This window comes from Anthonomus grandis, chromosome 7 (assembly GCF_022605725.1).
Source record: "Anthonomus grandis grandis chromosome 7, icAntGran1.3, whole genome shotgun sequence".
NCBI classification, from domain to species: Eukaryota; Metazoa; Arthropoda; class Insecta; order Coleoptera; family Curculionidae; genus Anthonomus; species Anthonomus grandis.
Window position 1 is genome coordinate 7,975,298 of NC_065552.1, and position 23,496 is coordinate 7,998,793.

Below are 23,496 nucleotides of genomic sequence, written 5' to 3' on the forward strand. Positions count from 1 at the left end.
CTTGAATAATGGAGCACCGTTACATTCAATATAAATAATGTTGAGTTGAAATAGGTAGATCAAGTAAAAAATCCGGGCCTTTGTATGGATAATCGAATGTCATTTAATGCGCATGTAAATAATATTTGTCAAAAGTCATATTATAAATTAAAGTCATTGTATGAGTTTAAGGATATTTTGCCCGCTAGTACAAAAAAATCCTTGCAGCGAGTTTATTGCTTAGTATCGCTGGATACTTAAATATGGTATATGGTCCTTTTTTAACTGAACAAAATAAACATAAAATCCAGAAAATTCAAAATTCCGGTGTAAGCTATACTAGAAATTTGGCGCGAAGGGTTCATGTGAGTGAGCATGTAAAGCAGGTCTATAGTGTTAATATGGCACAAAGAAGATTTTTGGGTATAAGCTGCACTGTACATAAATTACTTAATTTTCATGAACAAGAATATCTGTCAGAATTCCTTATTCAAAGGGAGATACACATAAAGTAAATATTCGCTATAAAAGCACACTGGCAATCCCCCAGCTCTTAAGACTGAATTTCTGAAAGGTTCTTTCATATATAATTCTGCCTGTGTTTACCATGGCCTGCAGAAATTAAAGATTTAGGCATGGCCTCTATTAAGTCTAAATTTACTTTGAGATTTACTTGAGACTGGTGATATTTTAATATGGGTGTAACATTGATTCTGGTATGGTACTCTGAATCATTTTTGTGGTGGATATTAAAACACGCCTAGGGATACTTTCCACCTTTGTAAGTATATATAGAATATATGTAATTTATTTGGTGCATACAATAAAGATTATTTTATTTTATTAATTTATTTATCTGCTTCAGACGGTGTGAAATCTGAGTTACTAAAAACATTTGGGTTATATCGAAAAATGCCAGTGCAAGCTAATTTAGATGGTAGCAACTTAAAAAAGATTTACCATATCCTTTAGAATAATTGCACCGCCAGGGTTTTTGCAAACATCCCTTTTTTACTCACTTAAAAAGCGGATTTTTGAAAGGAAAGACAATACCTCTATCTGCGGGTTGAATCTTATGGCTAACATGGGATGGTAGTATTAAAAGTGTTATGAAATTACTTCTGGCAAATAGAATGGCACCCACTGAGCAATGAGAAATATGATTGTCTGATAAAAGCATTGGATCTGTTTTTAACAAACAAATGTTTTTCTTAGTAATTTTCCACCTCTCTTTGTCTTTGTTTTTCTAACACAGATACGCAAATTCCGTCAAAAAGGTTTTTGACATTTATGAGCTTAAAATTTGGCAAAAAATATTCGCTCTTTCTGAACCCAATATCAAAATAAGTTCACATTTAAAAAAATTACCTTAACCTTCAAAATTGGCCTCAAGATCAAATCCAGTAGCACTAAAATGTCACCCAAACAAATTGTGTCTGATCGTTTTTTCTAGGTTAAACATTTTAGGGGAAATCGTGGTCCAAAGATAAAAGTGGGTCACCTTGTGTATTATTGAAATCAGAATAAAAACATATTCCTTTAAGGTCAAATAAAAACACTACCATTCTTGGCACCACCATTGACTATTAAAAAATAAATAAAAAAAGGAATTATATTTACAAACAAAACCTGCTTTTCCTTAAGTATATATATCAGCCTTGACAACTAAAAACTATCCTACAAACTAAAGAGTCTCATAAAATGTTTAAAACGCAAATAAATCTTAGGGACCCTTTTTCTTAACGGCCAACCCGATCGACTCCAAGTCCAGAACTTGAATGCCGGCCATCGTGACGAGAATGCCGTGCTTAACTTTTCTGTGGACGTTTAACGTATGCTCCGATTTCAGTTTCGCTTTGCAATACTCGCACTCGAACGATCTCTCGGAGTTTTGATGCACCGCTTGATGTTTGTACAGTGAGGAGTATTCGGTGAATTTTTTTTCACAGCCCTAAAATAACAATAATTATCATAATAAGAACGCGTATTTGGTTAGTTTAAAAGCAAATATTAACATAACTGTCAGCGAAAATAGGCACATGGATTAAAAGTCAAAAGCCATTTATTACCTTAGATACTAGAAACATAGCATAGACACGTGACTATTACTATACAAAGCAATACATATGGTAAATATATAGGTATTTCCCAATCAGGAATTTGTCAAAATATATGAACATACATATAATAAAAATAGAATAATATATCAAATAATAAACATTAAAGGGTTCTAACATTGATAAAATTACACAAGTTAACACGTATTTGGTATGCAGTATATAACATTTATAACATTTTTAAAAGGTTTCAAACTCTCCAACCGGATAAATAACATCGCTGAATAATAATATATATTCAGCAGATAATACATTCATACATTATAACATTACAAAATAACAACTGCTTAACCGCCTTTAAAAATACTGTGTGTGCATTTCCTGTCTATCCAAATTAATTAATTAAAATAAAAACAATTTTTAAGAATATAATATATGTATAAACAAAAGTGATGCAAAAAGGGAATTACTAGGGGAAAGAAAGAGAAAAAAACAGGAAGAAAAATAAACAGTACTATGTGTATCATACTAACCAAGTGACATTATCATCTAATATCCAGTCGTGGATTCTACTTTTAATTTTGTTATAGGGTTTATTTTTGAGTTCTACGGGTTGTTGATTATAGATTTTTGCTGAGGTATATGTTAAAGTTTTTTCACATTTAGTTTTTGTGGTCTTTGGGATAGTTACATTCTTATTTAAAGCTTGTCTAGTGTTCTGATTGTGAGATATGAAATGCAAGTAGTGTAGATTCTTAGACAGAAGCCTAACCACTGCTTTCAAGTAAATTTCATTTACTTGCAACAATCTAGCTTCTCTAAATAAAATATCCGAGGAATACAATTTTGGTTTGTTAAACATTACCTTCAGAACATATTTTTGGGTAATCATAAGAGGTTTCAGGATGGTCTTACTTGTTCCGCCCCATGCTGTTATGCAATAGTTTAGACGAAATTTATAAATAAGTTTCCGAACTCGAGTGGAAATATACTCAACATGGTGGTGCCACTTTAGATTTTCATCCAAAATAACACCTAAACATTTAACCTTGGTCTGCCTTTTTTACTTGCTGGGTGCAAGAACAATCAGTTATGCCACAGTTGTTTTCGTGTAATGTGATCTCTTTTAATGTACTAGATGTTCTTGAATCTACAGAAGCATAAAGAAAGAAAAGTCTTTACATCCTTCCAAGACTTTTCTCTAATGATTATTGCGATATCATCTGCAAAACACACCATGCCGACATTAGGTAACAACTGCAACAACTCATTAACATATATAGAGAACAATACCGGTCCAAGGACAGTTCCCTGTGGCACACCATATTCTACCAACCTACGCAAACTGACACATCCATTTATTTTGGTGCTTTGTGTTCTTTGGTTAATGTAACTTTTAAACAGGCTGTAAGAGATCCCTCGAATCCCAATATTTTCCAGTTTTTTTAGCAGAATATCATGTGTCACAGTGTCGAACGCTTTGCTGAGGTCCAGAAATTTTGCCATGCACCTCTCGCCACAGTCGAAACACTTTCCTATCTGTTCTGTAATACAATTCACCGCATATTCTGTACTTTTATTTTGTTTAAATCCAAATTGAAATTGTGACAAAAAATCATTTTTTTTTAAAAACTCGTTAAGTCTAAGTTTCATGCATTTCTCTATGATTTTTGAAAGATCACTGGTTAAAGCTATGGGTCTATAATTACTAATAATTTTTTTATCTCCCGATTTATGCAACGGGGTTACAGTGGCATGTTTGAAAATTGAGGGAAAAATACCAGTCTCAAATACTAAATTTACAAAATATAGAATTGGTTTAATAAGGTGTTTATGATACTTTTTCAAAAATAGTGCAGGTATTTCGTCAGCCCCGGATGCTACATTAGTCTTAAGAGTGCTTATTAATTGAATTAATTCATTTTTCGTTATAGGTTTAAGATAATAGAGTTTCCACTTGGATTATTTTTTGGGTTTGAGCTGGCCTGTCTTGGATTTTTAATTTTACCTGCCATAATTTTTCCAATTGTGCTGAAATAGGAATTAAAAGCAACTGCAATATTATCATCTCCCGCAATTTCACCACCGCAGCTGTTGTCAATGGCAGCTGCATATTCGCAGACCAATCTTATTCTCTCGTTTGTTGCTTATTGAAGAGTTGAGACTTTAGTTTTCAAATTTACTAGCGATTTTGCCAATTTTACTTCTATAGGTAACAAATTAAAAAGATGGCCTCCTGAATACAAAGTAGATTTTTTTATAAAATTGGTATAATAAGTATGCTTGATGAGAAGTAAGTTGTTTTTACCACGAGTATTGTGCTGATGCCGATCACTTTTATTTTTAAATACAGTTTCAAGAATCTTTAAAATTTAAATACCCGCCATTCTTCCCAAAGATTCTTAGATAAGACTGTCTGAATGGTATATTAAATAACATCCTAATTGTACTTTTTTGAATCACAAACACTCTCTCTCTCTATATCCATGGGCTTACCCCATAATACTATGCAGTAACACAATACACTGTAAACAGTAAACATTCATCAGTTCTTTGATATCAAGTAAATTTTTAAGTTGATTTATAAGACAGACTTTTATTTAATTTTTTATATACATAATTAATATGTTCTGACCAGTTGAAGTGTTTGTCAATCATTATGCCTAGAAATCTAGATGATTCTGAACCCGACAGAAAGTTGCCTTCAAAACTAAAAACAAATTTATTTGGCTTTTTATATATTTCAACCATATCAGTTTTCGCATGATTAACATGATTTAGCATTATACTTTATTCGATTTACACCAATTATTAATTTCAGTTAGACATGACTGGAATTTGCGTTGTAAGTTAATCGAATCCGGATCAGAAATAACAGGTGTGGTGTCATCACAGAAAATAAAGTAAAAACTGTAAAAATAAGCGGTCCAAGTACACTACCCTGTGGTGTACCAAGGTTCATCATAAAATCTGCAGATTGTTCATTATCTGTCCTTACATTAAACTGCCTATCGGTCAAGAATGACTGAAATATTTCAATTCAACCAACTTCTTGCTCATAATAAAATAAAATACTAAACTACAAAACACAGAAGTCACAACCTTAAGGTATAGGTGTAACACAAATATGTAAATCTAGGATGCAACAGAAGTTCAGACATAGATAATAAAATTTATATAACGGTAACAATTAAACCTAACTCTTATTACTTAATATTTAATTCACTATGAGCAATAGATACAAAAGTATAAAGTTGTATGGGCGTAGCACTTCAATTTTAAGACAAAGCAGTTATAGATAGCGAGAGGTCCGGTATATGTGTGTACAGTATATTGGAATATATAATCACATATTAAACGTTTTGGACACCCTGATATGACGTTCCTTGTTGACTGTAATATTTCCTGATAAATGGAAAAGTGGAGGAATCGAGGCTTAACAATTAACCGATGGCTGTTGCGCAGGTAGATCTACAGTCACAAATCTATTAACTTATCATACTAAAATTACAAAAGCTCTCGTGGACTGTATAAGTATGTAGATTTATGGTAGTAGACCTGCGTCGATGACCGCCACCATTGACACTGACCATGGCCGCCATTTGTATGGTCTAGTGCTGGGACATCGCAGTGAAACATCGGTGTTTTCCTATATCGATGTCAGAAAAACATCAAAGACGGACTTAATCAAAACTAAATAAATAAACACTTCACTTATAAATTAAAACTTAGTCTGCATCTGGATGAAATCCATAGAAATAAAACATCAATGGCAAAAACATCGCCCAGCAGTAGCTTGTATGATCTTCTTTCTCGAAAATGTAATTTGATTCGATATTGAAATTTTGAATTTGTAAACAGAAAGAACAAAATAAATAACCTCAACTGCTGTAATCCAAACAATCAAAATTAATTGCCAAAAACAGCTGATCAGCTGTAACAGAAGGGAAGACTATACAAATGGCGGCCTCCTATGTATCCGCCTAAAATTGGATGCGCCGTGGTCTATGCACATTCTACCTTTATCATATTTCTATGAGTAGAAGTCAACAGTGTATCTTTGAGTGAATTATATATATATAGAAATTTTTCAAAAAGGCTTTTGATATCTGGTCAAAAGCCTGGATCACCATACTTTTTCATATGGGTTTCGTTCCAGATATTTCCACTAAAAAGACAAAATAGAAATTAATAATGGATTCAAGACTGATTATCAACAGAGAATTAAAATTGGATCTTATCGGACAGATTGCATGAAAGTTAGTCTGGTATTCCTCAAAGGGACATTGCTCACCTGTTTTGTTTGTTTAATTTAGAAATAGTGAAGCTTTGGGTTTCACAGATTTTTTTTTTTTTAATTTAAAGAATAACAAACAGCATAGAGGAATGTATTTACATTTGCAGGAAACCTTGATATATTTAATGAGTAGTGTCAGATAAATAAGCTCAAATTAAATCAATTTGCGTTTAGGGTTGGGCTTTCAGGAGTTGTACAAGAGTCTTACACCAATGATTTATTTAAGTGAAAGTTTAAACAATGAACATTGATCACAAATTGCATATTTTTGTAATATAGTGTTAATAACTGAAGCTTCATTTGTGTTTTACTATGTGTTATATTTGTTTACATCCTTTTGTTTATGTGAGAACCAATTTGCCAGTTAAAGGTTTTTACAACTGATTTTTAAACAAATAAACACACCAAACTGGATGGCGCCCACAACTTAAAAGGTAAGAATCTCTAGAATAATTCATGCCAACCCACCACCAATTAGTGTTCTCCAGACTGATAGGCTGCTGTTAGCAAATGTGCCATTCTGTTAAAGACTTTTAACATCAATCAGTTTTTATTAAAAGCAAAAATCTAATAAAAAGTGGTCACAACCTGTACTATTTCTAAGATGAATCGACTGAATTATTGTTTACGTCTCTGATATTTGAATACAAATTTTAGAATTCCTTAAATTAATATTAAAATAATATTTTTTAGACCACATATAAAAAACTGCAAACTCAAATAAAAGAATACAGTTCAATCAAGCATAACACACTCTTAGGGCAATTTAATCCATTCTTACTTCAAAACTCAACAAATAATTAATCCAAGAACTGGAGATTTTAAATAATCGTTTACTTATCTTTCTGTAAAAAAGGAGGACTTCAGCCATGTCTATAGTTTAAGAAATACATTTGATGTAAAGAAATATTTTTAAAAAATATAGCAAATATCAGAATTACTTTAAAGGAAAGTATGATTGTGACGTATCGTAAGTATCTTTCTAACAAAACGTGATAAGTCCTGCAAGGCAAGCACAAATTAGTAGAATTTGCAGCCATCTACAATTTAAGCTTGATTGGACTTGTGGTGTTTTACTTTAAATCAATCGCTATTTGCTATTGTTTGAATATTATGGGACTTGACAAGTTTTGCTGAAGTACTCATTACATTAATATCTGAGTTGTATAATTGTTGTATATTAATGTATAATTTTAAATAAATATTGTATATTAATGTATAATTTTGCGGCCACACTACTAAATTTCTTTGGTAATAACTAGTTAATTTTCCTGGTCATATTTCTTTATATTGACTCTTATTGATCTAAAATTCTTAGTTTTGAATAATAATTTTCTTGATAGTATTCGGTGATCTTTTTTTCGGAAAGATGGTCGTAAATGCCTCTAAAATAACTTTATTACATTTTGCGTAGATAATAAATAAGTCTTTGTGTGTAATTCAATCGTCCTGACATGATTTCTTATTGATAATTTGCTAATGACAAGCAGAGAAATTATTGTATCACTTCAGTATTTTCTAATGCCGGACCGCCCGCGCCATGTCCAACCTTATAAATCATATGCAGTGAACTCCGGTTATACCGTACCCTCTAGGGTGAATAAAATTAGTACTTTATAGCCGGAGGTACCTATAAAAGAAACCCATAAAAATAAATATGTAAAGATTTATTTGTTTTAATTAAAGGACTAAATTAACAAAAAATACATTTAAATACAAGTATTAAATACAAAAAAAGATAAAATATTAATGTAACATATAACATTGAAATAGGATACATATACATATGTAATCAAAATAAATCTGTACTATTTATTAGTTACGATTTTTCAAAAAAATAACGTGTTATTTTTGTTTGCTGATTTTTTTTACACAATTTGAAATTCTCGATGTACTTCTCAACTTTTAACGAGGCTTGTAAAATTGTATCATCAGATCCGTAATCAGTATATTGTACGAAATTCGTAACAGTATTAATTGCACAAAGTGCTTCACAATAACTTGGAATGGGTTCGTTCACTGGTCCATCATCATCGCCGCTTTCGTTATCGGAACTTAAATCATTCGTTGAACAGTTTGATTCTATAACTTCGGCAATAATGTCGCAATCCGTTAAGGTCTCCGTTGCTACCAGATTATCGTCGATGGTCGTAAAATTATCTAGTTCAGGAAGATATTTTCTACAGTAGTTACGTCTTGGCAGTAATTTTGCAACCAATAACTTAGCGGAATATCCCAGTCATTATCATCATCAACACTTTTATATTTCTCGTACCACTGATTCAGAGGCAAGTCATCATCTGAATCAAACTTCTCGATCGATTTCACTAGACCAGCATGTCAAAAGCAGTTTTGAATCGTTTTTTATGAAACCTCATTCCAAGATTTCGCAATTATTTTTATCGAGTCTAGAATTGTTAGATTGAACGTTTCCTCACTATCCAATGCTTGAATTAGGCGATACATAAAATATCTACGGTAATAGGTTTTCAGGCATTTTATTATGCCTTGATCCATTGGTTGTATGACAGAAGTGCAATTGGGAGGCAAAAATTCTAATCTGATATTTGTGATCTACATTCTTTGAATGAGCTGCACAATTGTCCACTAAAAGCAATATTTTTCTTTTTTGACGTCTTAGTTTTTCATCCCACTCTTTCAAATAATTAATAAAAATGTCTGAAGTCACCCATGCGCGTCTATTCGATTTATAAATAACAGGCAGGTTTTTAATATTTTTCATGCACCTCGGTCGTTCGTATTTACCAATGACAAGAAGTTTACATTTTTCACTACCTGTCATATTTGCACAAACCCAAACGGTGTATCTTAGCTTTGATTGTTTGCCTCCACACACTTTTCTCCTCTAAATTTCAGTATACGGTCTGGAGTCATCTTGTAAAATAGTCCGGTCTCATCCCCATTAAAAATATCTTCACAGCTGTAATTTTGTGCAATACCTGGCCATTTCTCGGTTAACCAGTTCACCACAGCTTCCCTGCTAACATCTCCTGCTTCACCGGACACTTTGCCGACATTGATGTTGTGACGAACTTTAAAACGCTCGAGCCAACCCGTAGAGCACTTAAAATCTCCACCGTGTAATCCTTTAGATAAATCTTCCGCTTTTGCTTTTAAAAGTGGTCCACTTACAGGAATATTTTCGGTTCTTCTCACCTCAAACCATCGAATAAGAGCTTGATCCACATCTGGGCGTACGGGATTCCTAATTTTCTTAATTCTTTGCGATTTATTTTCACTTGCTTGCTTGATTTTTTCACGATTGCTCCAAATTGTCGAAACTGTTGTTTTTGCCATATTTTTCCTTCTCGCAATTTCCGATTTGTTAATGCCACTTTCAATACTTTTAATGATGTCTATATTTTCTTTCAAATTTATAGCTCTGCGCTTATCCGTCATTTTACCAAAAAAACTACTAAAACTCGCACTCGCACAATAACACGCAATGTCCAATCTAAAACTACCGGTCATCTCATTTTGCATGTTCTATAAAAATTATCAGAGTCGAGAACTGGAAATCCCGGCAGCCTCGGTGCCAACGCGCGACGACAAAGAAACTTCTCAGTATCGATTAATGGGAATCCCCGACAGAGGTGGAAAATTACTCTGCTTATAACGTACCTTTATACGTTACAACCGGAAAATTACTGTCAATCGGGCAAAAATATTGAACGTTATAGCTGGAGTTGAAATTTTAGTTAGTTTTAGTACGTTATATCCAGTAAAATGACAAGACTATTTAGGCGGGTTCCGAATTATAAGTACGTTACATCCCATGTACGTTATAGATGGAGTGCACTGTAGTATTATTACGATAAAACAATATCAAATTGGAAATATTTAAAAAGCTACAACATTTCGTAATAGATATCTTTATACAAACTTTAGACGGTTTATTAAATTTCATTTATATTTTTTTTGACCACCCTGCATTAATAATTATCCCCCTTCTTAAAGTCTATTAAAACTGGTTCCGCTCTAGAAAAAACCCGCCAAAAAATACATATAATAATAATAATAATAATAATAATAATAATAATAATAATAAACGCCTTTTATTTAACAAACAAATAGTTTACAGTTGTGATTATTATACATACATTTCTATAGAGATATAAGAGAGGCGAAGTCTAGCCATGTGGCTACTCTTACTTAACCTACCTAATCCCTTTGAAGTGAAAATAAAACAATATCATGCAACTTATTAGCGAATAGCTCTTTAAATGTACGCACATATTGTAGAAAGAAAAGAAAAGTTACTTAAAGAATTATTATACACAACGACAAACTGTGCGATACAGAAGACCGTAATATAGCATTATCCAGTAGCAGGTAGAGATTTTCTTTAAAAAGTAGATAGTTATATTTTGAAATAATTTCAAAGCCTAGTCCAGTTCAGCATACAATGCCAACACCTGTTTATAAATTCTTCAAATATATTATAAGGTTGGTTTATTACACAAGTCTGATACACTTTTCCTGGGTATTCTCCCATTTTTTCTAATTTACCCCTTTATTTTTTTTATTAAGTATTGCCTCAACATGCTCATTTTAGGTGTCTTTTTGTCTTTAGTAAGAAAGAAAGAAAAAAATCCTTTCTTATTCATGGCGAATTTGTTGATTAAATAAAAACAAACGCATTTTGTATTTAAATTTGTTAATATTAAATATTTTAAAATTATCAGGTATGGAATTATATAAGGTGATTGCATTATATGAAAAGGATCTTTTATACATAGATGTTTTATGTAACGGGATGGAGAATTTGTTTTTGTTTCTAATATTTTGTCCATGCATGCTTGTCCTTGGCAGAAATTTATTTTTAAGAGTATTCGAGGTGTTAGTGGTATTGAGAAGCTTATGCACAAAATTTGAAAGATGTAGTTTTCTACGGCTTTTCATATTTAGCCAGTTAGATTCTACAATTTTATGAGTAATATGGTCATGCTTCCTAATTCCGTATATCAATCGACAGCATGCGTTCTGTACCCTTTGTATTTTTTGTTTATCGAGAGCAGTAAGACATGGACCGTATATAAAGTCACCATAGTTGAAATGTGAGAGTACTAATGTGTCGCATAAACTTTTTTTCAACGAGTAGTTAAGAATGTGCCGATTATTATATAATAATTTCAGCGCACAGAAGCTTTTTCTTGTTATATTCTGAACGTGTGCACTAAATCTGAGATCTTCGTCGATAGTTAAGCCAAGATTTTTTGCGCTGGATACAAATTTTAATGTAGTATCATTTATTTTTATTTTTAAGTTATTTTTAATAGCGTTTCTTTTGATTTTGCTGCCAATACATAATAGTTTAGTTTTGTCAGAATTTAAATTTAGGTTATGTTCGGCAGATAATTCTTTAATTACCTGAAGATCAGCGTTTATTTTATCGACCATTTCTTGCGATTTGTTATAATCAAAAGAGACATAGATTTGTGTGTCATCCGCGTATGCTTGTGTTTTACAGTATTTAGGTGCGAGAAGTATATCAATAGTGTAAATAATAAATAGAAGGGGTGATAAAATAGCTCCTTGTGGCACACCCGACAGAATATCCAATGCATTCGACGTAATATTGTTATAGACCACCTTTTGCGACCGTTTGCTTAGAAATGAATTAATTAATTGAACAGAGTCCGCGTCGAACCCATAATATTTTAGCTTAGCTAATAGGAGACGGTGATCCAGAGTATCAAAGGCCTTGGAGAAGTCTAGAAGTACCAAAATATTTATGTAGCCTTCATCGCAGGCCCTGAATATATCATCAAGCACAGATGCTAAAGCAGATACTGTACTAAAATTCTCTCGAAATCCACATTGATTAACAGGCAGGATTTTATTAACAGTGAAATAAGTGAATATTTGGTTATAAAGGATTCGCTCAAAAATTTTTGACAGGGTGGGAAGAATACTTATGATCCTTAACTCAGAAAAATGGGAGGGTTGACTATTCTTTGGTAGTGGGATTCCCAGAGCAGTTTTCCAGATTGTTGGGACTTGTTTCTTCTCTATGGCCGTGTTAATAATGTGTAAAATTATATGATCTATTAAAGGGCTACATATTTTTAGCATTTTTGCATTAATTTGATCTGTACCAACAGCGTTAGTTCGGATGTTATGTAGAGCGGAGTGTATTTCATCTATTGTAGCTAAAGAAAATTTGAAGTTTATTTCTGGGTTGAATATATGGGTGTTATAATATAAAATTTGATTATTTAAAGGATTTGATATGGATTGCAAAAAGGATGTAAAATAACTATTAATTTCATTAGGATTTGAGAGGTTACTTGGTATAATGTGTTTTTTTTGTGAGCGAACATTTAAAGCTTGAAGAGTTTTCCAGAGTTTAGCTGTATTGTTTAATTGAGAAGTATTTATAATATATCTCTTTTTTGCAGCTCTAGTGGCAGATAATGTCTGGTTACGAATATTTTTATAGAGTAAATGGTCAGCGTCCGATCTAGTCTTTCTATACTTTTGCCAACTTTTATCTCTCAATACTTTTAGGTGACGAATGTCATCATTTAACCAGGGAGCTTTTGGTTTTGTTGCTCGGACCTCTATTATGGGAGCATGTTTATCAAAAAGTTCTATAATGAAATGGTTGAAAAGTTCTAGTTTACTTTCTAAATTCTCTTCCCATAAAATTTGATGCCACGACGTATTTAAAAGATCATTTTCAAAATTTAGTTGATTAAAATTTCTAAATGATCTAAAAGAGAATATTCTAGGAGGTGCTTTTTTAATATTAAGAGACATATTAACATATACTAAATTATGGTCAGAAATTCCATTTGAAGATATCGTTCCACATTGTTTTACTACGTCAGAATTATTGATAAATATAGGATCAATAAGAGTGCTTGAGGTCTCCGTCACTCTAGTAGGCTCATTTATAAGCTGTTGCAGACCATAAGACTCAAAAGTATCCAGTATAGGATTAGATAAATTAAAAAAGTTGATGTTAAAATCTCCCAGGTACAAAAGTATATCTGCCTGAAGAAATGTCTCAGATATTATGTTTTCAAAATCATTTATCATATTGTTTATATTTGTGTTGGGTGGTCGATAAAAAGCTCCAATTATTATATTTTTATTTGGAAGTGTAATTTTTAAAAATATGTATTCTAGTTGATCAGATGTTTGAAAATTAAAACGAATAGTTGTATGTTTTAGATTACATTTTACATAGGAACCAACTCCCCCACCTCTACCAGATCGATCCTTGTGATAAAAACAGTAGCCAGGGATATTCAGTGCATTAACAGATAAATTATTGTTTAGCCACGTCTCGGTTAACATAACAACATCGAAGTCATGTTCAACAACCAATGAGGTAAACTCTTGAAAACCATTGAAAAGCGATCTTACATTGAGTTGTGCAACCTTCATGCTTCATAAGAGAACACAGGTATATACAAGTGTAATAGTATAATATACAAGTGTAATAGTATAATAAGGATTTCTTTAGGAAAAAACTGATAATTATTGTAAGGTCTGCAAATGTCATTTTAGACATAAAGGCTTAAGTATGACAAAAACAGTAAGACTTAGAGAGAGGACTTTATACAAAAAAAAAGATGTTCCATTTAAAATAATGAATTTGGCACCTACTTCCGGTATAATCGGAAATGCCGCAACTATTATGTTATGTTCCAATCTTGGATTTATTGAATACCCTTCTCACCTTGGTTCTTGGTAGGCATTTCTTATTTCCTGTACCTTTTTGCTTTTGAAAACTCACTAAACTAACAGTAAAAAAATCATTATCAAGTTTAGTTGTTACAGTCGACTTAAGCCGTTGTCACAATCGAAGCTGCTCACTAAACCTCTAATACACCAAGACGGATGTCTCTCCTACACTCATGGTGACCTAGTAAAGGTCCATAAATGCCTTTAAACTCTGAATCCCAGATAAAAACCTAGAATACTTAATAAACTATTTTACCCACCTCTACATTGCAAGCATAAGGCTTCTCTCCAGAATGAATCCTAGCATGATTTTTATAATTCGTACTAGCCGCAAAAGCCTTGCCGCAGTTCGGATAATCGCACACGTAAGGCCGTTCCCCGGTATGCGATCTTACATGGACCTTTCTTATATTTGACGTAGTAAACGATTTATCACAGCCTTCGATTGGACATTTAAACGGTTTTTCACCGGTGTGGGTCCGTTTATGTTTCATTAAATCGCCGGAAGTCTTAAAACTTTTGCCACAGTCTAAACACACGTACGGTTTTTCGCCGGTATGCGTACGACCATGGGCGGTCAGACTGTAATTTGTGGCGAATTTTTTGCCGCAACCCTCGAACGGACACGCGTAAGTTTTGCCTTTCACGTGTTGCCGCAAATGAATCTAAAAACGTTTGGTTAGTAAGAAACTTATGTGGCAATCATTGAGTTATTACTGATAAATGATTAGACGTTGCATATCGTTTCTCGCAGCCTTTATAGAGACATTTAAACTCCGTATTAGCTACAACCTGGCCTTCTGCATCCTCTAAGGTATCAACCATCACCATTTCAATTGGTTGTATATTTAAAGAAGCTAAAATGCAATTTATATATACATATATTTAATGTAATAAGTTTTATAACCTGTATGTAATGCTAATGTTTCTTCGTTTTCAATGGTGATATTCTGTGGGTCATTTATGAAACTAATTTCCTCAATATCTTGTAGGCTTTCGGACTCTTGGTTACTTTCAAGCACATCATCATTGTTCCCTTAAAATAAATGATGAAATTTATTTATGGTAGATGTTTGTATAATAGTGCGTTTTTTTAGTATGATTTTAATATAGTGGAAATAATACGAAAGAATGGACTACTATAATAATGGACATATTTAAAATATAAAATTGTTATAACAATTTCCAAGTTTACTGCATACATAATTTTTGTTCCTATCCCACTTAAGATTTTCATCAAAGCAAACACCCAAATCTTTAGCACTTTTCACTGATTCTACAATAAGATCACAGTTGCACGTTTGATGGTTAGCACAATCTGACTTATGTATTCTAAGTATCCTGTATACCAGCATTAGTCATAGAATAGCAGTTACTTAGCCCACCTAATTGCAAATTACATAAGTATAAATAGATTATTGTTTTAAAATTCGGTATGTATTTGATGGACAAAGAGAATGGGGTAGGTTTTCATTGGTTTGATTTCTATTTGATTTGAAAATATCTTATGTTTCATGTCAATAAAAATATATTGTCTTCAACAATGGTCTTCCTCTGTTCGACATTGAAATTATATTGCAAATTTTGAAATAAATGCATATAATCTTATTAAATAATTGATTGGTATTTAATTAGAATTTAATATAATTAGTATTTATTTAAATTTTGTGGACATTAGTTATTTAGCAATACATTTCTTCCAGCCAGGTACACTTTTACAAGAAATTGTATTTTATACATTTGACAGTTATAAATAATATCTTAAATTTAAGTAAGTTTTTAAAAATAAAAATATATTAAGATAAAACTTATGTTTATTAAAATAAAATTTATTAATATTTAAAATAAAGTACATGTATATTTATGATCACAAAATAGGCCAGGTTAAGAATAATCCAACGCCTTATGTAGATGCCTAATTATGGTTGAGAAAGTATCACAAAGTAAGGCAATTTTATTGAAATTGTAGCAAATTTTGTGAATGGGATTTTGACTAAGTACATTTGGTCTCCCACGAGTGAGAGAAAAGATAGATGCCTATACGAAGAACGTGGAAATATACTTGTTGAAACAAGCGGAATCAATTTTAGCCTGTAGACTTTTGTACAGAAATGTTACGGACTAAGAGTTTTGACGTTGAGTTAAAGGAACCATGTTCAGGGTAAACACCTTCCTCCCTAAAGATGAACTATTTGAAAAATCTTCTGTGCACATTCCACTTAACTGCTTGGGGCTTTATAATAGGCAACCATATGATGGAACCGTAATCCAACTAAGCTCTGAGATAAGCATAGTATAACAGCTTGAGTGTAGATATCTGAGAAAAATTTATTCAATTTCTTAATATGAAACCTAATGGCCACATACTCTTTCCGTGAATGGCGCTATTGCGTATTCGTTTTCACAATATTTTTGTTCTATTTTCTCAAGCACATTTCTAATCTTTTGGTCTTGTCTTGTCTTGGTTTTGTCTAAGTCTTGGCTGACGAGTAGGGTAATTCATATTCATTTATAATGTCATATTAAACAAATGTGACAGGAATGAAGTAGCAAATTATCGCCCTGTTACTATTGTGAGCTCTATGTCTAAAGATGAATTTATCTTGGTTGTTCGATTTTATGATGAAGTGAATATACCCAACAACCATATTGAATATACCCAAATATCAATAATAAAGTAAGGCATAGACAGATAGTAAATTCTCTCTATAAAGTGTTTATAAGTGTCTCCCATTTACATACTGGGCAGCAATATTTTGAAGTCAAAGGTGCTAAGTCTAAGGTTTATACTGGTACTACTGGGGTTCCTTTAACTCTGAACTTTTAACTGAACAAAAGGATAATCAATTATACCCATAGTAATGGTACACAATTACAAGACTGTAAACATGAAAAAAACTCGGGTGTCATAGTGGACTGTAAACTGGCATTTATAAAAAGCATTATTGATTTGGTTAATAAGGCATATAAAACAATTGGATTATTGTCAGATTCACCAGAGCTTAGCTTTGAATATCATTTAAGACTGGAGGATACATGCTAGAATGTGTGCAATGTAAATTCCAGAAATACATGTTTTTCAAAAAGCATGGTTATTACCCAAATCAATGATAAAACCACCTTTTATTATTACAGGAATTTAATAGGATTTCTTTCAAGAAATTACACTAAAATTTGTCTAGTATATATGTATAAGATTTTAATGAATAAAACAAATTTTCCAGCAATACTTTCAATGCTTCCATGCTATGTCAGTACTGGCAGCACTAGACAAAGAAAGACTTTTAACTTGGATTTTCCAACCATTTTTAAGGGTTCACCAATCAAATAATGGATCTTTTGGCTGTTGATGCATTGAAAAAAATAAAGGATAATCTTAATAGTGGTTAAGTAGTCTGTAGAAAATAATTAATATTTTAAATGATATTAATTTAAAAACAAAATTACTCCAATGATTATGACCTTATGACCATCAAATCTTTATTTCTATATAAACCTTTCATTTAATTTTTTTTTTGATCTGCAGTACTTTGGAGCTGTGAGCTTCGGATTTCAGTTTTTTGTGTATCATTTCGATTATTATTAATATAAGCTACCTAAAATATAAAGTTTTTAGTTTTTTTTTTTTAATGTTTATCTGTTTTGTATAATTGAATCGTGAATTTCGAAAAGGACTCAACTCGGATTTTTATCAAATTTGACTTTTCCGCAAATTTTTCAGGTTCAATAGTAGGCCAACATTTTATGAAGGAAAAGGGCTCATATGTGATTTTGTTCTTACAAATACGAACTCGTGGTTTTAAAACAAAAATTCTCGCTGAGATGAGTCCTTTTCGTAATGCATTGCGACGCGTTTAGTAAATGAAGCGAACCAAAAAGGGGATTTCTTATTTTTATAAGACGTGAATTTTATTGGAGTATAGGCATCGTAAAGTTTGCTTGTTTCAGTCGCTTTACGACAGTTGCTTGGTGTACGTCAAGTTTGTCATTTGAATTAAAGTAAACAATCACATATTTTGGGTACTGTTTTGTTCAACGTTACTAGTTTTTTTCTAAACAATGAGTGAGTCTAGTAGTTCGGACCAGGCAGATACAGGAGTAGAGAAAAAGAAGCGAGGAGTAAGAAATAGTGAAATGTATAAAAATGTAATTATCAAAAAAGCCAAAGTTAAGGGACTTGCACACACAAACCACGAGGGTAAAAATATTCCTTGTAGGAAATCTGGGCCTAGTTGTAGGTAAGTGTATACCTATGTTCTATTACATAATTAAAAAATAATAGGAGATGTGGATAGAGGTAAATAAATAATCTTATTTATTTAGTAGGTAGATATTATATTCAATATATAATATATACAAAAATGGTTTTGTGAAAAAATAGTTTTATATTTGTAGGTGCATTCGAAAATGTTTCGATCTTTCCGAAGATGCCAAAAAAGCAATATTGAATCGCATAAATGGTTTTAATACCAAAGATGAACAGGACATATATATTCAAGGATTGATGGAGGCGTTCCCTGTGAAGGATACTTCTAAACGTGAAGAAGATAAAATTAGTAAGCCAAAGAGTTACTCTTATAAGTATTTTATCGAAGCAGATGGAAATAGAAAAGAAGTATGTAAAGTAGCCTTTCTAAACTTGCATGGTGTTACCGACAATAGAATAAAGAGAATTCGACTACTAAAAATTGCATATAAAAGCCCCCACGATATGGGTCTAGAAGCAATGTAATGTAATGCCCGCAGAAACATGTGCTTTAAGTCACAACTTTATCGAGTCAGTTCCTGTTAAAGAAATTCGCTATTAAAATAACATTGTAAAAAAATACTTATCATCTGTTTTAAATGTGACAATATTGCATGAGAGATTTTCGGCAAAATATCCAGAAAGCAAACTAAATTATCAGTTTTTTAGGAATTATTTCAATGTAAATTTTGACTTGGCATTTGGTAGGCCACAAATTGATGTGTGCTCAAAATGTGAAGAAATTAGCATTAAGCTGAAGAATCCCCATTTAAACGATAATGCCAAGAGGGTCGCCAGTGCGGAGCTAATCATACATAAGCGTCGGGCATAGAAGTTTTTTAATAAAGCCAAAGCTATTACAGAAAAATTTAACGAGAACGGCAGTACCATTTTCGGATTGTCTTTCGATTATATGCAGAATCTACCACTGCCAGTACTTCCAGTCCAAGAAGTGTTCTATTACCGCCAACTTTGGGTATACGAATTCTGTACATAATATGAAAACGGGGAAGGCAACTTTGTATTCCTATGACGAGGGCCAGGCGTTGAAGGGACCAAACGAAGTAGCTTCGTTTTTAAATGACTTTATATGTGAAAATGTTCCTGAAAATATTACAGAATTACATTTATTCTGCGACGGATGTCCTGGGCAAAATAAAAATAATACCATAATAAAATATCTTATCGCTTTGTCACTTACTCGAAATTTAAAAGTTTTTCTTTATTTTCCCCAAAGAGGTCATTCCTTTAATGACTGTGATAGAGATTTTGCAACCATAAAGCGTACGATTAGAAGAGAAGATCGTTTATTTACTCACGAGCAGTATACGAATTTAATACTCAATAGCACTAAAACAGACAAATTTTGTGTAAAAACGATAACTTATACCGATATCATTGATTTCAAGGCATGGTGCAAAGTACACTTTAAAGCAAAACCATTATCAGAAAGATGCTATGGAAAAAAAGTTGCTAAAGAAAACAAAGTATCTTTTCAAGTTTCAACTTTTTATGAATTTGACTTTAATCCAGAAAAGCCTGGAGAAGTTTTATGCCGCCCCTTCATTGACAGCGAAATTAATACTGAAACTTTTAGCCTTTGAAAAACTAAAGGTATTTGTGCTAATCTTCCTACTGTTGAAGACTTTCCATGCTACTCCTCAAAACTGCCAATAAATAACTTAAAAATGACTGACTTGAAAAAGTTGAGGCAGTATATACCTGCAGAATATGAAGACTTGTATTTTACTATAGTATTTTGAGCTGGCCGACTACTGACAGAGAAGCAGGAGCTGAATGTGAATATTAGGAAAATTCATATTTTCATAGTTCAAATCTGCCAGAAGCAATTCAGTTTTTAGCTTTTCCTGGAAAATTACGTTTTTGCGAGATAAGCCCTTTTCGAAATTCAAGATTCAATTACAATCTTGATCTGTCGATCATAATAAAAAAAGGTATATTAGGAATAAGGTTATCACAGGATTTTATCTGAGTAATTTTTTAAACTGACTGATTTTTAAAACTGACTTAGAAGGTTTTTAATTGTATATTATTACTTATAATGTATATGATATATATTCTTAATTTAATAGAGTAATTAAATCTTTTCTAGATTTAATTACTTTTTACTGTATTACTCTATTATCTTTTAAACCATATATATATATACAGGGTGTTTCCTAACTACGGTACGAAACTATGCAGAATGAATCGTTAGGTCGTTTTATGAACAAAAGTTCCTATGAACGTATGTCGGGAGTTGCCTTGTTTCAGAGATACAGGGCGATAAAGGTTCAAAAAAAGAACGGTATTTTAAAAATACTATAACTATCCTTGAACCGATTTGGTTGAAATTTGGTGCAGTTATTTGAAGTTATAAGACGCTTATTTACCTGTAACTAGATTGAAATTATTAGGTCCAGTGGCGTGTCAGTGGGCACCACATGCTTATTGTTGAGAAAAAAACAAGGCCAAAAATTGTTTTGCAGCTTTTTATTTATTTTTGTATTTAAGCACCTAAAAATACAACTTTTTCGTATCTTATATTATCTTCATATCTGGCTTTGTTTTTGAAAAAAAAAATTAAAGTATCTTTAACTCATTCTAAAAATTATCCATGGACGCCAACATGAAATAAAAACCAATTAATTCGATAAACAATTTCGATCTTAAAGTACATGAGCAAAATGTCCACCCTCCAATGCACGACTTTTTGGTCTCTTGTGTCTTGTTTACTAAATTAATTGGTTTTTATTTCATGTTGTCGTCCATAGATTATTTTTAGAATGAGTTAAAGATACTTTCAATTTTTTTTCTCAAAAATAAAGCCAGATATGAAGATAATAAGATAAGATACGAAAAAGTTGTATTTTTAGTTGCTTAAATACAAAAATAAATAAAAAGCTGCAAAGCAATTAATTATTGGCCTTGTTTTTTTCTTAACAATAAGCATGTGGTGCCCACTGACACGCCACTGGACCTAATAATTTCAATCTAGTTACAGCTAAATAAGCATCTTATAACTTCAAATAACTGCATCAAATTTCAACCAAATCGGTTTAAGGATAGTTATAGTATTTTTAAAATACCATTATTTTTTTGAACCTTCATCGCCCTGTATCTCAGAAACAAAGCAACTCCCGACATATGTTCATAGGAACTTTTTTTCATAAAACCACCTAACGATTCACCCTGTATAGTTTCGTACCATAGTTAGTAAACACCAGAATTTGTGTTTTATTTATCTTAAAGTTATAAGCATGACATGATGTTGGATCAGTTTAATGTGCACTCCCTGGAAACAATAAAAAGTCATGTTTTATGTATCTTCAAGTCGAAAAAGCTCAAGTTTTTTTGCTACTATTTTACTAACTTAGAATCAATAATTTGCTATTAATACTAAGAATAAATGAAAAAAATAAAACTACTTGCTCACCTCCATTGATTGGAATACAAAAGTAATGTTGATTACCAAAAGTAACAACCTTTACATCATCGGAGTTCAATTCTGTAGATTCATTGTAGGACGATTGCTGTGGTAATAAGACTGACTCAACTGACTGGGATTCCTCATTGATTTCATTAAAAGTCAAGTAAAGCACCCCATCCTGGAGTCCATCCTCTTCAACAGGGATTTTCAAGTTATCATTATTTTGTTGAAAATCCAAATATTCTTCTTTAAAGAATGTGATGACGGGCACATCGGCATCATCCTCTAAAAAATTGAATAATTTCTTAAATTTGTAATAATTGGGGTGAGTTTCGTCGAATAATTGAGAAAAAGGTAAACATAAACAAGCCGGGATCAAGAAATTTGACAATTAAAAAGAAATATATTAAAGTAGGGAAATTACCCATGATGATTAGAAAAAGGTTTGACAGGTCCGGTTAAAAAAAATCAATATGGCAGATTAGTAGTTATTCTGAATGACACTTGACAGAAGTGACCGCGGCGTTGTCAAGGCTATGAATTTATTGTTGATCTAGGGATTTTTTAATATTTAGTCATAGTTCTGTTTGTCGTTATTTATTATTGTTTATTTATTTATTTCAGTTTTTAGGATACAAACAGATTGACACTATCCAAAAGTATTCTGATATTACACCTTTTGCTTAATATAATATAATCTAATTCAAATATTAAATGTTACAAAAAAACACACAAACAACCTCAAACCAATCCATGAAACTTATATATTCATTTAAAATTATTTTTTAATAACTGCAAATTCTTTGGAAAAATGCCTAAATTATAGTGAGCAAAATGCAAGTTGGCAGCTTTATTCATCGTTAGTAAGAAACCATTCTGATAATAATTGGTTCTGTAATAAAAAATATAGAACAACTCATGATTTCCAAGTTGGCGGAGAGGTATACTAAGACAAACCTTGCTGAGTAGACCTGGAGAATTAGAGAGATTATATATAATCTTGTGCAATCAGTCAAAATATCCGAAATAGTACGCCTCTTTTCTAATTCCAAGATTTTAAAATGTAAACAAGCATCAGAAAAGCTCTCATCTCAATGAGAAAGTCAGTCTTGCAACTAATGAATCTTATCCTTGTATCTAGGACTCCAAATGACCAAGGCAGGCTGGAGTCTACGAAACACGTAATATATGAATAATAGAGGGTGATTATAGTCTTGTGATTATGAAAGTCAGCAGTTGTTCTTTAATAAGCAAGTTAAAGGACATTTTGGAATCAAATAATAAAACACCCCCTTAGTCCCGTATACGTGAGGCCCTTCCCAAAACACTACCACCAAGCACCAAGTATATAATTAAATTCAATATTTTGAAATTTACGGGAGAATAATGGTACAGAGCATTTGTCAAAGTTTAAATATAGTTGATTCTATCACAAAACTGGATTAGGGAGTCAACATTTGTTTGAAACAATTTGCTCTCATAATCAAGCACAGAGTATCGTAGTTAAATGCATGACATCTATCTGCTGGAATGAGTCAAAAGATTCATATGTAAGTTGCGAGTATTCAGTTAAATTTGTGCAGTAAAGTTTTTTACTGCAAAAAACCACACTGCTGCAGCATAATGTCATTTACCACAAAGTTGAAAATATGTGGATAGAGTAGTTTTTCAAAAAGTTTAGAGTAGAAAAGATATGAGAGATCTAAGGAAATGTGAACACTTTGAAAATTCGGAAAGAGTCAATTTCTGACGAATTTTTTAATAAATAATA

The 23,496-nt window shown here is 32.0% G+C and overlaps 1 protein-coding gene across 1 annotated transcript; it reads right to left on the reverse strand.

Annotated features, from left to right (window-relative positions):
* Positions 1–1,543: 1,543 nt before the first annotated feature.
* On the reverse strand, positions 1,544–22,194 carry LOC126738587 (zinc finger protein 143-like). Its single transcript, XM_050443986.1, has 6 exons — positions 22,150–22,194; positions 21,732–22,010; positions 14,957–15,085; positions 14,767–14,906; positions 14,310–14,714; positions 1,544–1,930 (listed from the first exon to the last, which is right to left on the reverse strand). The coding sequence occupies exons 1-6, from the start codon at positions 22,151–22,153 to the stop codon at positions 1,703–1,705; spliced, it is 1,185 nt and encodes a 394-aa protein (XP_050299943.1). The 5' UTR covers positions 22,154–22,194; the 3' UTR covers positions 1,544–1,702.
* Positions 22,195–23,496: the final 1,302 nt, after the last annotated feature.

Coding starts and splice junctions, on each gene's coding strand:
- LOC126738587 (XM_050443986.1), bottom strand. Junction 14,907..14,956: donor AACATTAGCATTACATACAG/GTTATAAAACTT, acceptor ATTGCATTTTAG/CTTCTTTAAATATACAACCA. Junction 14,715..14,766: donor CAACGTCTAATCATTTATCA/GTAATAACTCAA, acceptor AAACGTTTTTAG/ATTCATTTGCGGCAACACGT.